This window comes from Physella acuta, unplaced genomic scaffold (genome assembly GCF_028476545.2).
Source record: "Physella acuta isolate Inbredline_101_S28 unplaced genomic scaffold, ASM2847654v3 ptg001259l, whole genome shotgun sequence".
NCBI classification, from domain to species: domain Eukaryota; kingdom Metazoa; phylum Mollusca; class Gastropoda; family Physidae; genus Physella; species Physella acuta.
The window spans coordinates 116,225-133,759 of NW_026732774.1; the positions used below are offsets into that span (position 1 = coordinate 116,225).

At 37.5% G+C, this 17,535-nt stretch overlaps 1 protein-coding gene across 1 annotated transcript in view; it reads right to left on the minus strand.

Annotated features, from left to right (window-relative positions):
* Positions 1 to 3,218: 3,218 nt before the first annotated feature.
* The window catches only part of LOC131957707 (potassium voltage-gated channel subfamily H member 1), a 32,101-nt gene continuing 17,784 nt past the window's right edge, over positions 3,219 to 17,535 (minus strand). Inside the window, exons 9-13 of the mRNA XM_059322453.1 lie at positions 16,716 to 16,915; positions 9,426 to 9,678; positions 5,714 to 5,910; positions 3,893 to 4,613; positions 3,219 to 3,823 (exon numbers count right to left, since the gene is read on the minus strand). Coding sequence (XP_059178436.1) covers positions 3,219 to 3,823; positions 3,893 to 4,613; positions 5,714 to 5,910; positions 9,426 to 9,678; positions 16,716 to 16,915 — 1,976 coding nt within the window. The remainder of the gene's footprint in view (positions 3,824 to 3,892; positions 4,614 to 5,713; positions 5,911 to 9,425; positions 9,679 to 16,715; positions 16,916 to 17,535) is intronic.

Consider the following 17,535-nt stretch of genomic DNA (forward strand, 5'->3'; position numbering starts at 1 on the left):
AAAAATCAACATTTGCATCATGCTCGACATTTTGATCACAACAATTTTTTTTTATAATAAAAGGTTAGGTATTTTTAAATACAATATAAACAATGTTTATCGTAAACATATGATTAAAAAAAATTAAATGCATTTGCCAACAATTAAAAATATGTTACAGACTAATTAACATTATAGAGTAAATAGGTTAAGTGCTATAAATAGTGAACACGGCATAAAGCTGAATATCTACACATATATTATTAAACAAGTTATATGTAAACAAGAACTAATAATTTAAAATGTAATAGATTCCTGTACTGCCTTTTTATTTGGAGGTGAAAAAAAAAACACCTGTTTAAGACAGGGAAGGGAATGTTCTAATTGTTCTTCAGTGCGGTAGCCAACGGTAGACTTGTTTTTATGACAAGTTCAACACTTTCTTTTTGATAAATTCACGAAGGAAGTTGGTTACTTCTAATAGTGCTTACTGGTGGAGGAAGCGTAGACGAGATCCATTCAAAATTCTTCTTTTAATTATTTCCGCGATCGTACACAAACCGTACAGCAAAAAAAAAAAAAAAATTAAACATAATAATTGGAGATAGATTTTAGACCCCCCCCCCCCCTATAGGGCTGGTAATTAGGTCACCAACCAGTTCTACGGCTCAATAAAACCTACATGAGCCATAGAACTGGTTGGTGACCTACTTACCAGCCCTATACCCAAGATAAAGCTGTATAACATTGCTAGAGACCATACCCGTTCTTATTATAATTTTTTAAACGTACAACCTCACTACTGTATAAACAACGACACCATTAATTACTTAACAATATTAGTTTTTTTTTCAGAAATAGATAATCGAAATCACATAGTTGTGGAGATTTTCATTCTAAAGAGTTTTAAAGCCTTTCATTAAGATAGATGTAAATCAGTGTAAGTTATTGTTCTTGACGTGTCAATTAAATTCTAAACAGCAGAAATTCTACTAAAATTCTACAGCCTTGCTCTACATCCCCGCTCAACTTACGAGACAAACTTAGAATTACTAAACCATGAACAAACTCCTTCGCATTATATTATGAGTATACTATTCTGTCTCTATGATAACGTACTTTGTTTATTCGTTTACTTTGTAAATCTGATTTTATACAATGACATTACAAGCAAGAGTCGCTGCCAATCGGCGTTATGGCTCTACATTAAATATATATATATATATATATATATATATATATATATATATATATATATATATATATATATATATATATATATATATAATATGTTCCTTTCTTATCTACACTCGACTCTGCACTAAGCTAATGAAGAAAAATTTCAAACATGCAGATAGTAGTAACACGAAAGTAACACAACCCGGAATAGCGATAAGGACATGAAGGCTAGACTGTCCGCTTGGTTGTGGTAGTGGTTATTTCCCTTGCACCCGGGATTACGTCCCCTGCTTTCATTGCGTTGCATGGTAATGGAATGTGCAAGTATGTAAAAAGTGGTGTGAACATCGTCAAAAATAAATCAATCATTGCAGCATTTTATTTGTGTTAAATAATGGAGTCATAATAATTTTAAAAAAGCAAAATTCATAAATTATTTATTAGTTATTTTTTTAATAAAAAACAATAGCAGTAGTTTTCTTACTTCAACTATGTTTGTTATTTAAAAGTGTACATTAAAAAAAAAGGTGCATAGATTTCTACGGAATAAAATATTTGATTAATTTTGTATTTTTTAAATTCTACTTTTTTTTTGTAAAAAGAATATGTCGTGCAATCGTGCAGGATTTGTCTGTATAAATAAGGCGCTTTTTTTTAATATTAAAAATAAGATAAGAATTTTTTAAAGATAGACAAATCTAGTGGTTTAACAATAAGAAAATAGGTAAGTAAGTAAATTGGAATATGTCTGGATTTAATGTGAATTGATGTTCAGTCGATGAACTAAAATGGAAGTCGAGCTAAATTGAAGATGAGCTTAAATGGAAGATGAGCTAATACAATTGGACCTCATGAGATAAAAAAATATCTACATAATTAACATTTGATTAGGTTAGTAGCGTAAATGAGATGAAAAATGAGAATAAAAATAGCTGAATGCTTTGGATGTAGACTCCTACCAAGGCAGTTAGCTAGTCTAATTTTTTGTTTGTCATTAACCCTTGATCCTAACAATATTATAGTTTTTACTTTAACAGACTCGATTATAAGACTAGATAATACATTTACTTTTAATATAAATTAAGGGGTTAGGCTTCAGAAAAAAAAACTTCTTAAATAATAAGCTTTACTTATTTATTTGTGTGTATCTAAGTTAGGGTACTTAATAGAAAATATTTGCATGCATCAAGGACTTTTTTTTGGAAGTCTGGTTGCCATGACAACGGCGGCCATCTTTAAAAAAAACAACAGCCTTTTGTTGTGGTCCGAATTAAAATTAATGCTAAATTTAATGGTATTTCATCATACACAATTTTGAAATTTTTTTTGTCGAGTGTTTTTTGTTAAAAAAAATTAGCTAGTTGATTCTATTAGAGTTGGTTGAAGAAGGATCAATGATTTTATGATCAATATATATGTTAGCTTTTTTAACCATATATTAAGGAGGTCCCTAATGCATGCACATATTTCCCCATAAATACCTTAACTTAAATACACATAAATAACTAAAAAAAGGCTTATTAATTAAAAATAAATTTTCCCCGTTTTTTTTTCTTTTTGGGGAGCCTACCCCATTAGTAGTTTTAACAAAAAAATTTTTTTTTTTAAATTCTGTATTTTTAAATACATTTTTAATATTTCCAGCCAGTTGCTTTAGGCACTAAAAAATATTGAAATGCATTGTAAACCTATTAAAAAAAAATACAAAACAACTGCACTATACGTTATATATCAGAGTTCTACTTCTAGCATTAAAAGAGTGTGAGTACTGTAACGAAGGACCCGGTGCTAGTTTTGTTCGTGTCATGCATTGATTTAGTTATGGGAGTATAAAGAGGATGAAATAAAAAAAATACATAATCACAGATGAGGCAGGAATGCATTTGTTTTAAAATATTGGTCCGATGCTCATTGTTCATCTATGTGTATTTTAAAACATATTAACATTTGTTTATTCTAAACTATTTACATTCTTCAACAAACGCTGTAACAGAATCGAGGAGGACTTCAGGTTCAATGCATTGGAAATTGTACAAAATTTACGACGCGGATGTCCGCTTTCATAAAATGTCAAGGTCACCGTCTTCTAGAGAGGTGACCTCCTCCCCGTCCTCTGGAACGTCGACCTGCACTGACCCGTGGACCCTTCCTGGCACCGGTTCCGGCGTTCCGGTCGACTGTTTCCGGCTTTCGTTGCTGCTGTTCGAGGATTTAGAGGATCTTCTCGAAGATTTCTTTCCGGTGCCTTTTCGTTTGGTGTCTTTTTGGGAAACCCCGAGGCCTTTGGGCGGGGAAGGTCTAGACTGGCGAGCCGGCTGAGGCTCGTCAGGGGCGGCTTCGGTGCTGATGTTCATGGGGGTGATGTCTCTAGCAGTGACGATGGGATCTTCGGGATCCTCGTTGCGGGGGAAGGAGGAGACCGAGTTCTTCGGGGACTGATCCCCGCTGTTGGAACTGGTGACGTTGGTTGGGGAGTTGAACTTTGAACTGGCGTAGGTAGATACTGACGACGACGGGGTGGTGGCGGGGGAGAAGAACCTCAACACCTCCGAGATGTGTTCATCAATGCGGTTCAATTTCTGCCGGAGACCTTCGATTTCTTCTTTGATTTCTAAACGGATGTCGTATAGTGACGTCAGCATGTGCTGCTCCGCAGCAGTCAGTCCTACGGAGTAACCGGCAGCGGTTGCGGTAACCGCGGTCATTTCAGCTGATTGGTTGGTGCCGTTGCTGCTGATGCTGGAGGTTTCCCGCGTGAGGTTATTGACGGTGTTGATGTTGAGGGTGGTGTGCAGCGTTTGGTGCGCAACTTCCGCTCTCGCCGGGTCCTCGACGATTTGGTCTAGTTTATTGCTACTGCGAAGAATCCCGCTATCAGCGGAGTCAGTTTTCTTCATGTTTGTCCTTAGCTCATCTTCAGGCGACTCCTCTATAGGTTCTTGCTGTTTGCTTAAAAAACGACCCCATTTCCCCACAGGTTTAGTTTGCGCTTTCGTAGCCTCAACAGGTTTAGCTTCTACCTTAGGCGACAAATCGTTCAAAGGAATCGCCTTTTCACCCACAATTCCTTTCGACTCGGAGTCCGACGAACTACTTCCGCTTGTCGCTCCGGATAAAAATTTACCCCACCGGGACGTCCCGCCGCCTAGCCGGGGCGCGGGTTTATTCGCAGACTGATCCGGGTTTTCGGACACCGTAATGATGCGGGTCCCGCTGTGTGGCCGGTCCTGCTGTGGGGTCTCCTCTTCGGGGGCCGTGGACCCCGCGCTCCCGCCGCCTCGCTCAACGTCGTGCGAGTTTTGTTTAACGTCGTGTTTGGAGTCACTGATCTTCCGGAAGCGTGAGATGAGTTTCCGCACGGGGTGGTCGTTGGCGAGATCCAGGGGCGGGTCGTTCTTGCGCTTCTCGGCGAGTTCTCTCTCTTTCTTCACGTCTGCGACTTTGCGGAATATCAACTGAAGAAAAATAATTCAATACTATTTCAATACACAGAACGGTTTTGACAACTTGAAATTTTATAATAAAATTGTTTACAGTCGAACTGTAAGATCAGATGGGTAAAAACATTTAACAATCATAGGCAGATTTAAGGGGTGACTTTAAGTAATGGAGCTTAGCCCACCCATTCGGTTCTCCCACAATTTGAAAAAAAAAAATTAAGCCCATCAAAAGTTAAATAAATGTTGCTTAATTGTGACTTTTATGATATTTTACAAATTTCAATTCTAAATTGGTGGATCTTAGGAGAGGCTTGTAGGTCTAGCCTTCCCCTAACACACACACAAACAAAACCACAAAGACAATGCTAGATCCATTGTTGTTAACAATTTTTCTAATTAAGACACTTTGAAATCTTGGGTTTCATCCTAACTATACCATAATAATAGAATGTAATGTTTTTGAGACAAAAAATTAAATAGGTTTCACCAAGAGATTAAATACTCTTTATTATCATCCATCCAGACATCTTCTTCATCCTCCCAAAATTCTACCATCGGTATCATCGTCTACATTGTCACCATCTTTACCACTTTCACCGCCATCACAAACATCATCCTTATCAACACACTCATCATCATACTAGCGACCATTTCTACCACAACCGCCCAGTCACCATCACCACCACCACTTTCAATAACCAACACCTACAACACCATCCTACAACCTCCACCCCTTACCACCAATAACAGTCACCATCTCCAGCACCACCACCACCACGTCCACCACCACAGAAACTACATCTATCTTTACCACCACCTCCACCAAATCCAACAATATCCACCTTTGCCACCACCACCACCGCAGTCACCACCTCAACCACTCTACTACCTCCAAACGTCCCTACCACCACCACCAACCACCAACTCTTCCACCACCACTGTCACCACCACCACCACCACATCTACCACCCTGCTACCTCCAAAATAAGTCCCCACCATCACCACCAATCACCATCTCTTCCACCACCACCACCACAGTCACCACATCCACCACCAGCTTCAAAAGCACCCCCCTCCCACCAACACATCCCCACTCCACACCTGAGCCCACCTACCCTGTGCCTCAGGTTGTAGGTGAGCGTCAAATTCCTGGCAAACGAGTTGGCGAAGGCGTGGTAAAAATCTAAGACTTCCAGCAGACGATCCCTCTTGATGGCGTGGAGATCACAGTAGGTCAGCGCTCGGACATTGGCCGTAGATTGACCAATAGCCGGCTCTTTCCAAAAATTATCACCGAAAACATCGCCCTTGCCTATTTTTTTGAGAAATAAAACATACAGAGTTATAAAATACAAATATTTTATATTCTGAAGCGTAAATTACAAATTTTAAAAACGTGACAAAAAGAGTGGCAAAAAAACCCAACAAAAAATAAAAACAACCGAACGTTCCATTGAACATTGATATCAGATTATATAAAATCAGTATACAGTATTTAGCAAACAAAGCGGTTTTATCATCTTTTATGGCTACTCCTCATAAAGGTCTAATGACCGAGTCATTTCTCATCTATTTAGCCTCATGAGAAGACGCAATATACTGACACAGAAAAGGCATACAAAAAATTACACGATGGATTGATCAAGCGAGAATGACGTTTGGGATGTTTGAATAACGAGGCCACAACTAAAGATGAAATTTTAGGATACAACTTGTTCGGAAAGTCTTGTCAAGGTCCTACGATTTATGGAGGTCAATAGAGGTCAATAGAGATCAGTGGAGGTCAAGTGTAGCCACGACCCCAGGGTCCATAGAGGTCAATAAAAAATGTTGGCCTTAGTTCCATGGCCCATAGAGGTCCATGAAAAATATAGTTACGACCCTAGGGTCTAAAGAGGTGAAGAAAAAAGTTCAGTTAGGAACCTAGGTCCATAGAGGTCAATGAAAAATGTAACGAGGACCCCAGGGGTCAGGAAAAAGTTCAGTTAGGAACCTGGGGTCCGTAGAGATTAATGAAAATGAAGCTACGACTCTAGGGTCCATAGAGGTCAATGGAAAACGTAACGAGGACCCCGAGGGTCAATTGAGGTCGACATTAGCGTAACCTGGACCTTAGGTCAATGAAAAGTGTAGTCAGGACCTTACGTTTCATAGAGGTCAATGAAAAGTGTAGTCAGGACCTTACGTTTCATAGAGGTCAATGAAAACTGTAGTCAGGACCTTACGTTTCATAGAGGTCAATGAAAAGTGTAGTCAGGACCTTACGTTTCATAGAGGTCAATGAAAAGTGTAGTCAGGACCTTACGTTTCATAGAGGTCAATGAAAACTGTAGTCAGGACCTTACGTTTCATAGAGGTCAATGAAAAGTGTAGTCAGGACCTTACGTTTCATAGAGGTCAATGAAAAGTGTAGTCAGGACCTTACGTTTCTTAGAGGTCAATGAAAAGTGTAGTCAGGACCTTACGTTTCATAGAGGTCAATGAAAAGTGTAGTCAGGACCTTACGTTTCATAGAGGTCAATGAAAAGTGTAGTCAGGACCTTATGTTTCATAGAGGTCAATGAAAAGTGTAGTCAGGACCTGTTTCATAGAGGTCAATGAAAAGTGTAGTCAGGACCTGTTTCATAGAGGTCAATGAAAAGTGTAGTCAGGACCTTATGTTTCATAGAGGTCAATGAAAAGTGTAGTCAGGACCTTACGTTTCATAGAGGTCAATGAAAAGTGTAGTCAGGACCTTACGTTTCATAGAGGTCAATGAAAAGTGTAGTCAGGACCTTATGTTTCATAGAGGTCAATGAAAAGTATAGTCAGGACCTTACGTTTCATAGAGGTCAATGAAAAGTGTAGTCAGGACCTTATGTTTCATAGAGGTCAATAAAAATTGTAGTCAGGACCTTATATAGATTACGGAGGAAATATAATCCGAATATAATCAAGAGAGAAAAACATTTAGAAAGCAATTTTTAAAAAAATCATACGAGACATTAATTTTGACAGATGCCACATGATTGAAACAAAAAAAATTAGTTAATTTATTAGGCGAACTGGACATGTGAAGACGTCATAGCAATTAGACTCAGACATCATTGCAGACGGAGCTATCGCGGACTTGTTTTTTTTTTGCACGTCCCTCGGTAATACACGTCTCCATCTATTTAATGTGTCATTGATAATTTAAAACCGCAGCTAATTTAGAAGGGAAGCTGAATTTGTTTTGTTTTTGTTTTGGTTTGTTTTTTTAAAGGGCCGGGGAAAAAAATAATCAGATTGCAATTAATAGCCCAGCTAATTAGTTAAGAAATAAATTTCAGCAATATTAATCATCATTAGAAGCAATTTTTATATCCCGTTAAAGAAACTAAGCGGAAGTGGTTTCGGAAATGTTAGCAAAGTTATCAACGTGAAATGGGCGGAAAAGATTGTTGTAACGGCAATACAAAGATTTCTAGGCTTCATCTAGGCAAAGGTACGTAACCAGTCTGGACGGGATCCGAACCCACAATTTCCATTCGACTCTGGCACATATCGCCTGCCAAATGCCAGTTCACTCGTGTAAATATTGCACCAAGCTGACTCCTCACAAAGGATGGAGGCTCGGATCGCACACGGTCGAGGACAATGAATGGAGTTGTCCATAACCTTGACCTCTGACCCCCATGCCGTTGCAGCGTTATATGAAATCTGCCACCTTTAATTCAAACCGATGGAATTTACGAGAGACTCGGTAGATATTTCTAGTAGCCCCATAGGATGGTTTATATTGCTGCATCAATCCTCTTCTTTCTTCTCTTCTACTTCGTTCTAAATTTAGTGTTGAAGGGGATTCCCCCCCCCCCCCCATCCCACCCACCCAACACAATTAGTATTGCGTGTCAACTAGTCATGCACCATATAGACAGTTGACTCCAATTTTCAGTCTGTTTCTATTCTTCTGTATTTTCTTCCATAGCCTTTGTCCAACCAAGAACAAACTACAAGGCAGCAGTTGTTTAATTTTGGAGTTGTCTCTCCTGGAAGAGTTGCTGTCCCCAGCTATCCAGCCTCATCTGCACTACTATTCGAAATCGAGACTTTTCGGTTTAGCAACAATGAGTTTTACCTACTCGACCTTAGTAATAGGCAAAGATCTGAGATGATCTCTTTGTACTCGAGCATGTAAATAGATAAAACGTCTTGTTAAAGAGTGAGACACAGGGCCTACTTCTGTTGGGTCTTAGCTTGTGTTGAACATAAAGGAAACTGGCTTTATTGCTTCGAGAAACTCAAGCTCACCTGTATCTGTTATCAAACTATAAGACCATAAACATACCTGGCTACCACCCACTCAAATACCCCCCCTTCCCAACAACTGCCATGAAGCGCATGCCGCCATTTCTAAACATGACAGCTTTTTATTTGATTAAAGTGCATTAACTTGGAGCTGTCGAGCCATAAAAATGTAATTAAAATAGTTAAATTGACAATTTAATTAAAAATCGATGGACCGTGAATGTACGTTCAATCTATAAATTTTGATTGAAATTCTTGAAAAATAAACAAGTACAAAAAAAATTAATCATAAATATAATCAAAATCACTGAACCGTAAATTTATTTAATATAATTGAACCGTAAGCTTTTTATAAATCACTTAACCGTAAATCTATTTAAAATCATTAAACTGTAAATTTGTTTACAGTCATTAAACCGTAAACCTGTTTAAAATTATTTAACTGTAAACCTGTTTAAATATCATTTAACCGTAAACCTGTTTAAAATAATTAAACCGTAAATTTGTTTACAATCATTAAACCGTAAACCTGTTAAAATCACTGAACCGTAAACTCACTCAAAATAGCCACGACCTCCTCGTCTTGAATGACCTCCAGTGACCCGGACACGACGAAGCAGAGGGCGTCAAGACTCTCCCCCTGGTGGAATATCAAATCCCCAGGGGCGCTGTGGGTCATGTTGAAGTGCATGGCTAGGGCCCTCAGGCAGCCGTCACTGGCCAGACGGAAGGCGGGGTGTTCTAGAAACACTTTCCTGTTCAGGTGTACACAGAGGTCAGCTTTCATGTCTTTTGGGCAGTAGTTTAGCACCTGGATGAGAAGAAACACAACGTATTTAGCACATGAGTAAACAGATACATTTAGCACCTGGATGAGAAGAAATACATCGTATTTAGAACTTTAGAAAACAAATAATAATTTGAACAACTGGATCAGAAGACACAACGTATTTAGCACATGAGAAAACATACATTTAGCACCTGGATCAGAAGAAACACAACGTATTTAGAACATGAGAAACAGATAATACATATAGCACCTGGATCAGAAGAAACACAGCGTATTTAGCACATGAGAAAACAGATAATACATATAGCACCTGGATCAGAAGAAACACAACGTATTTAGAACATGAGAAAACAGATAATACATATAGCACCTGGATCAGAAGAAACACAGCGTATTTAGCACATGAGAAAACAGATAATACATTTAGCACCTTGATCAAAACAAACATAACATATTTAGCACATGAGAAAACAGATAATACATTTAGCACCTTGATCAAAACAAACATAACATATTAAGCATATGAGAAAACAGATAATACATTTAGCACCTTGATCAAAACAAACATAACATATTTAGCATATGAGAAAACAGATAATACATTTAGCACCTTGATCAAAACAAACACAACGTATTTAGCACATGATAAAACAGATAATACATTTAGCACCTTGATCAAAACAAACACAACGTATTTAGCACATGATAAAACAGATAATACATTTAGCACCTTGATCAAAACAAACACAACGTATTTAGCACATGATAAAACAGATAATACATTTAGCACCTTGATCAAAACAAACACAACGTATTTAGCACATGATAAAACAGATAATACATTTAGCACCTTGATCAAAACAAACACAACGTATTTAGCACATGATAAAACAGATAATACATTTAGCACCTTGATCAAAACAAAGACAACGTATTTAGCACATGATAAAACAGATAATACATTTAGCACCTTGATCAAAACAAAGACAACGTATTTAGCACATGATAAAACAGATAATACATTTAGCACCTTGATCAAAACAAACACAACGTATTTAGCACATGATAAAACAGATAATACATTTAGCACCTTGATCAAAACAAAGACAACGTATTTAGCACATGATAAAACAGATAATACATTTAGCACCTGGATCAGAAGACACAACGTATTTAGTACATGAGAAAACAGCTGATACATTTAGCACCTGGATCAGAAAACAGAACGTATTTAGCACATGAGAAAAGAAATATATTGAAAACCTGAAGGGGGGATGTCATGTTAAGGCGTTAGAGTGCGTGATTGCTATTTCGTAAAGTCCCGCTTTCGGAACTGCCGAGCAGAAAAGGTTTGATAAAGAGGGACATTAACCAATCTAGGAGAGACAACTCTAAAATCAAACAACTGCTGCTTTATAGTATGTTTTTCTTGAATGGACAAAGAGTATGGGGGAAAATCCAGAAAAGCAGATAAAAGTCTTAGTCAACAGGCAATTAATATCATAGGATAAGTTACATGTTGGCATGCAAAACTTAATAGTGTTGAAGAAAATCCCCTTCAAATCCACAATCAAGAACAAAGAAGAAAAAGGAACTCCGGAAGAAAAAAAATAATATACACCACTCCTAATAAAACAACAAACAAAAAACATTTATCACCTGTGAAATAAAAAAGAAATATATTAAAGCATAAATGAAACAGAAGCGTAAAGTTTAATGTTTTGAAGAAAACAAAAAATCTATCTCCTGAATAAATGTATTTACAGGTGTAGGCCCTAAAAATATGTCGAAAAAAGTGCAAAAAATACTCAATCCTTCCAAAAAAGAAAATCTAGAAATCAAAAGTGTTACAAAAATTAAAAAAAAAAAGCTAAATAAATTCTCTCTGAAGAAAAGCTCAAAAACTAAAAACATTTTTAAAAAAAAGTAAAAATCATAATGAAAAAAATATGAAAAAAAAAAATTCGAAAAAAAAAAAATTCAAGATCAGACAAAAAAATGTGACACCTTCATAAAATAAACAACAAGCGAATGTAACACATTTAAAAACAAAAACAATGTCACATTCATTGAACAGCCTGAACATTTGGCAGCAGTTTTCCCATGCTTTTAGCACCTGAACACATTTTTGACACCAATTACCACAAACTCGAAACACAGCGCAACCCGCAAGGTGTCAGAGCAGAGCGTTACACCAGGGCTATTGTGTGGATATAATGTGCTTTAGCACATTCTTCAGGGGCCCCCACACCATTATAACGCTATGCCTTAAATCAAACATGACTTTAATGACGTTACCAGAAAGTTATTTCTACATCGCGGAAAAAAAAACAACAACAGAATTTAAAATGTTTTCATTCATAGAATTTTACAGTTCTGTTTTGTATGCACGATTGAGTGGTAGTGCAGACGATTTCTAAATCGTAAGCCTTGTGTTCAGATCCTTGAATTTTGGAATCTCAGTTCCAGAATCTGAAATAAGAGGACAAGACTGGAGCGAATAAGATGAGAAGAAGTGGCGCTAGGTGGGACACACTGGGAAAGGCTCACTCTATTGTGACACGCCGGGTGCTTGAGTGGAACCCTCAGGGGAGGCGAAAGCGAGGGAACCCAAGACAGACCTGGAGGCGGAGTCTTCTTGAAGTCTACTTGACGAACTGAAGACAGTAGGAATGTATTGAAAGACTGCAAAATCAACAGCCGGGGACCGGACAAAATGGAAGCTTATGGTTGAGGAGGTCCTATGCTCCACAGGGAGAAAAGTGGTTTGTTTCATAAGTGTTCAGTTCCCGTGCTCTACCCCCATATGACGTCACAGAGTCCACCAAACATGAATGGGTGCCATCTAACTAAACTAAAGACTTCAGGTTATAGAACTGATCCACATTATCCCTTCACATGACGAGATCACAGAAACAGTGTGACTCTATTAGCATTGAAATCCGAAAATATTAAGTTTACAACTTGAACTAATTTAAAGTTTGGTTATTTTTTTAACAAGAGTTAAAAAAAAAAGAAAGAAAAAAAAACATTATAATTTTGCGAGTTGTATTATTATTCTGATGTGGGTCAGTGGTTTTTAACACGTTTTTATTAACTCAGCTTCGCGTGGATGTGTTTGTTGTTAAAATTGACATCGAAAATTAGCCCACTTCTGATTGCTCTATAGATCTGAAATTTGGCATGCAGGTTACTTTCGCCTAACAATTTCAGATGCAATCATAAAAACTAGCAATTAGAGACCGTAATTAGCTTAATTTAATTACGCCCAAAGGACCATAAAATTGAGGACATGATTTCTAAAGATACCGACAAGACTGGAGGCTTGCTGACACAGTTACTTCGGCCCCAATCGATGTGAGCGCGCTGGCCGTGATCGTATAGTGGTTAGTACTTCGCGTTGTGGCCGCGACAACCCAGGTTCGAATCCTGGTCGCTCAAGATTTTTTTAGTCCGTGTATTTATAAACACTTAGTCAATTCATACTTAATCAAGTCATTAGATAAAGTAGAAAATAAACTATATAAAAAACTTTTTTTAAAAACCACGTTTTTCATGTGTAGCAACGGACTAAAAAGGAGAAAATAAAATACTTAAAAAAAACTTTTTAAAAAACCACGTTTTTCTTGTGGACTAAAAAGTAGAAAATAACTATTTACATACATTTGATGACAAAAAACGTGGGTCGGGCAGATGGGTCGGGAAATTTGATGGTGAACGTACCCACGTTTTTTGTCATCAAATGTATGTAAATAGTTATTTTCTACTTTTTAGTCCACAAGAAAAACGTGGTTTTTTAAAAAGTTTTTTTTAAGTATTTTATGTAAGTTGATCTGAACGTACTCTTGACATGAAATAAGGAGTAAAAGTTCACAGACATAGATCTTCATGACATGAACTGGAAAGTTTTAATGGGTTGATATGTATACTTGACCTGGTCCATACAATTATATTGTGAAGGATTTCTATTTCTATTAAGATAAACATTTATACCACCCCCCTCCCCATTAAATAAATTATTCTGAAATCGAATAAAAAATGGAAAGAGCAAACAATTCACTGAAAGCGACAGTTATGTCCCTTGGGTAGGGCCGTTTGACGTCAGCAAGTTCTCATTTCCAATAGTACATTTTAGACTTTAAAAATAATTCCCTTTTTAATTGGGTATCTCAAGCTTCAATACCCTAGGTAGTGTCTGCCAGTGGCGTAGGCAGGGGGGGGGGGGCTAGGGGGGATCATAACCCCCCCCCCATAGACCCCTCGGTATATATATATACAAAGTATGAGGGGGGTGTAAATCTAAAGTTTGAGGGGGGGGTGCAAATCGAAAGTTTGAGGGGGGGGTGGAAATAAAAAGTTTGAGGGGGAGGTGCAAATCGAAAGTTTGTCCCCGGGTAAAAATTGGACCCCCCCCCCCTTGAGACGATCATGGCTACGCCACTGGTGTCTACTATCTACTTAATAATTTATTTGTCAAAATATCAATTGACTAATGACTGGATCACAAGACTGGGATGAAATAGCCAAAGACAAGGGAGGGAGAAAGTAGGTCTAAATGCCCAAAGCAGGTGTGGAAAAGTCCGTTTAAATCTCCCGGATTGATTTGATGTATCTCCCTATTCTATGATCGATTTTTATATCAGTTGCAACACTATCTATAAAAGAAGAGGTACTTTTCGATTATGCTTTTTAAAGCTTATAGTGCTTTTAATTAAGTCTGCAAATTTCTATTAACAAAAATATATATTTCTTACTGACAGTACATACGTTAAATTTGTAGCAACAAAAAATCAAAACGCATAATATCGGCGTCAATATGTAGAATGATTGCCTAGTTGAAAGTATTCTGTTCAGCAGTGTGGAGTTTTGAGTTCTGTTTTATCAATTCGAACTAAATCTGACTGCACACAATCACCCGAAATAACAGAAATCTTTTTGGTATCAATCCAATTTTAATTTCAGCATCGTGTTATATTTTTAGTTCGTTGGCTGCAAACAAAAGAAAACAAAATGCAACTAAAACTAACCGCCCTGAATTCGTATTTGCGCGACGTCAATACTTTGATGACGATTCAGTATTCTTTCCAGCTTTCTACCAGTGTTTCTTCCTGATTTTTTTTCCGTGGGGGCGCTTAAAATTTTCGGGGGGACGGGGACGGACTGAAATTCCAGCGAGGGGTGGGGGGCGGACACTGTTAAAACTATATATGTTCTATATAAATTCAGGTTCGTTCGTGGGGGCGGTATACTCTCTTCACGGGGGGGGGGGGGGGAGGGGGGGCTCCAAAGAGATGCCTGTAAGAAACACTGCTTTCTGCTTTCCTGATTAGGAATCTTAACACTTAATATGGAGGCTAGATTAGGTTTAGTGTTAAGGTTGAGTATGTGCAGTACTTGTGAAAAAATATGATGGTTAGTCGAATCGACAATTAAATTTTATTTCAGGTCGGTAACTGTAGCAATTGTTTTCCGGCTGTTTAATGTTAGCTTAGGCCTATACTGTTAAAAATAGTCTTGATTGTAAAGATTATTCAGTCTAACAAAAAATAAGTAAATACATACCTCAGTAAAGACTGCACTATCAAGGAATTATTTTTCGAAAGATGTTTACTCTGATGACATATTCTATTCAAGATGTTAATTAATTTTTGTGGCTGACGTCTAACATTAACATAAATTATTAGACTAAAGCTGACTGTAAATAAGTCATACCTTAGCGGCATTAATAGTTTTAGAAGAGGTTTCTTTTCAGTATCGATTATTTTTAGTTCGCTGACTTCTAATATAAAGATAAAATATTTTGACAAAATCTAACAGCCCACAAATGGCACATTTACAGCGTTAAGGCCTTTAGTGATAGAAGAGTTTTCTTTTAAGTATAGTTTTTTCTTTAGTTGGCTGACTGTTAACATAAACATAATATTTCATCTAAATCTGACTCTAAACAAATCTCACCTTGGCGGCATCAATGGCTTTAGTGATAGAAGAGTTTTCTTTAAACAAAAACTTAACATATCGGATCTAAATCAGACTCTAAACAAAGCCTACCTTGGCGGCATCAATGTCTTTAGTTATAAAAGAGTTTTGTTTGAACAACACACATTTTTAGAACTAAACCTGACTCTAAACAAATCTCACCTTAGCAGCATCAATGCCTTTAGTAATAGAAGAGTTTTCTTCAAACAAAATCACAAATTTGAGAACTAAACCTGACTCTAAACAAATCTCACCTTAGCAGCATCAATGCCTTTAGTAATAGAAGAGTTTTCTTCAAACAAAATCACAAATTTGAGAACTAAATCAGACTCTAAACAAATCTCACCTTAGCAGCATCAATGCCTTTAGTAATAGAAGAGTTTTCTTCAAACAAAATCACAAATTTGAGAACTAAATCAGACTCTAAACAAATCTCACCTTAGCAGCATCAATGCCTTTAGTAATAGAAGAGTTTTCTTCAAACAAAATCACAAATTTGAGAACTAAATCAGACTCTAAACAAATCTCACCTTAGCAGCATCAATGCCTTTAGTAATAGAAGAGTTTTCTTCAAACAAAATCACAAATTTGAGAACTAAATCAGACTCTAAACAAATCTCACCTTAGCAGCATCAATGCCTTTAGTAATAGAAGAGTTTTCTTCAAACAAAATCACAAATTTGAGAACTAAATCAGACTCTAAACAAATCTCACCTTAGCAGCATCAATGCCTTTAGTAATAGAAGAGTTTTCTTCAAACAAAATCACAAATTTGAGAACTAAATCAGACTCTAAACAAATCCCACCTTGGCGGCATCAATGCCTTTAGTAATAGAAGAGTTTTCTTCAAACAAAATCACAAATTTGAGAACTAAATCAGACTCTAAACAAATCTCACCTTGGCGGCATCAATGCCTTTAGTAATAGAAGAGTTTTCTTCAAACAAAATCACAAATTTGAGAACTAAATCTGACTCTAAACAAATCCCACCTTGGCGGCATCAATGCCTTTAGTAATAGAAGAGTTTTCTTCAAACAAAATCACAAATTTGAGAACTAAATCAGACTCTAAACAAATCTCACCTTGGCGGCATCAATGCCTTTAGTGATAGCCCAAGTAGAGACGATGTAGTCCATGACCCTCTCACTCAGCGACTTGGGGACGTCGTGCAGCTTCATGAACTCACGGACACTGTTCAGCATATCGTGGTACCTGGCAAAGCTGGCGTAGAACTGCTGGAAGATGGTGGTCACGTTGCTGAAGATGGTGGCGTACAACAGAGCTGGGGGGGAGGAGGGAGATTTTGTTTTGTTTAAACTGTGGGGTATTGGTAAATTGAGTTATCTTCTTCTTCGTTCTTAATAGGCTTGAAAAATCTATGTAATCATACTAAAAAAAAAATATGGCAAGTGATAAAATTATAGTTACATTGGTAAAATTAGAGCTGTTTGGGAACCATCGATTACACTCATTTTTATATTTTTGTACTGATAATAAGCCGTAGAGAAGCCGTTTGGAATTATTTTTATCAATTGAAATATTTTTAAAAAAAAACGCCCTCAACCACTTCTTTAAGTCAACCGGAGTGACGATGAACGTCACAGTGGCGTAGGCAGGGGGGTTAGGGGGTTAGGGGGTCATAACCCCCCCCCCCCATAGACCCCTCGGAATATAGAAAAAGTATGAGGGGGGGAGGGTGTGAAAATCGAAAGTTTGAGGGGGGGGGGGTGCAAATCGAAAGTTTGAGGGGGGTGTGCAAATCGAAAGTTTGTCCCCGGGTAAAAATTGGAACCCCCCCCCCCCTTGAGACGATCCTGGCTACGCCACTGGAACGTCACAATACTTGTTTTCCATGATAAAATGCATAATAGCGGTCACTAGCCTGTTAGTGTATTTATTTGA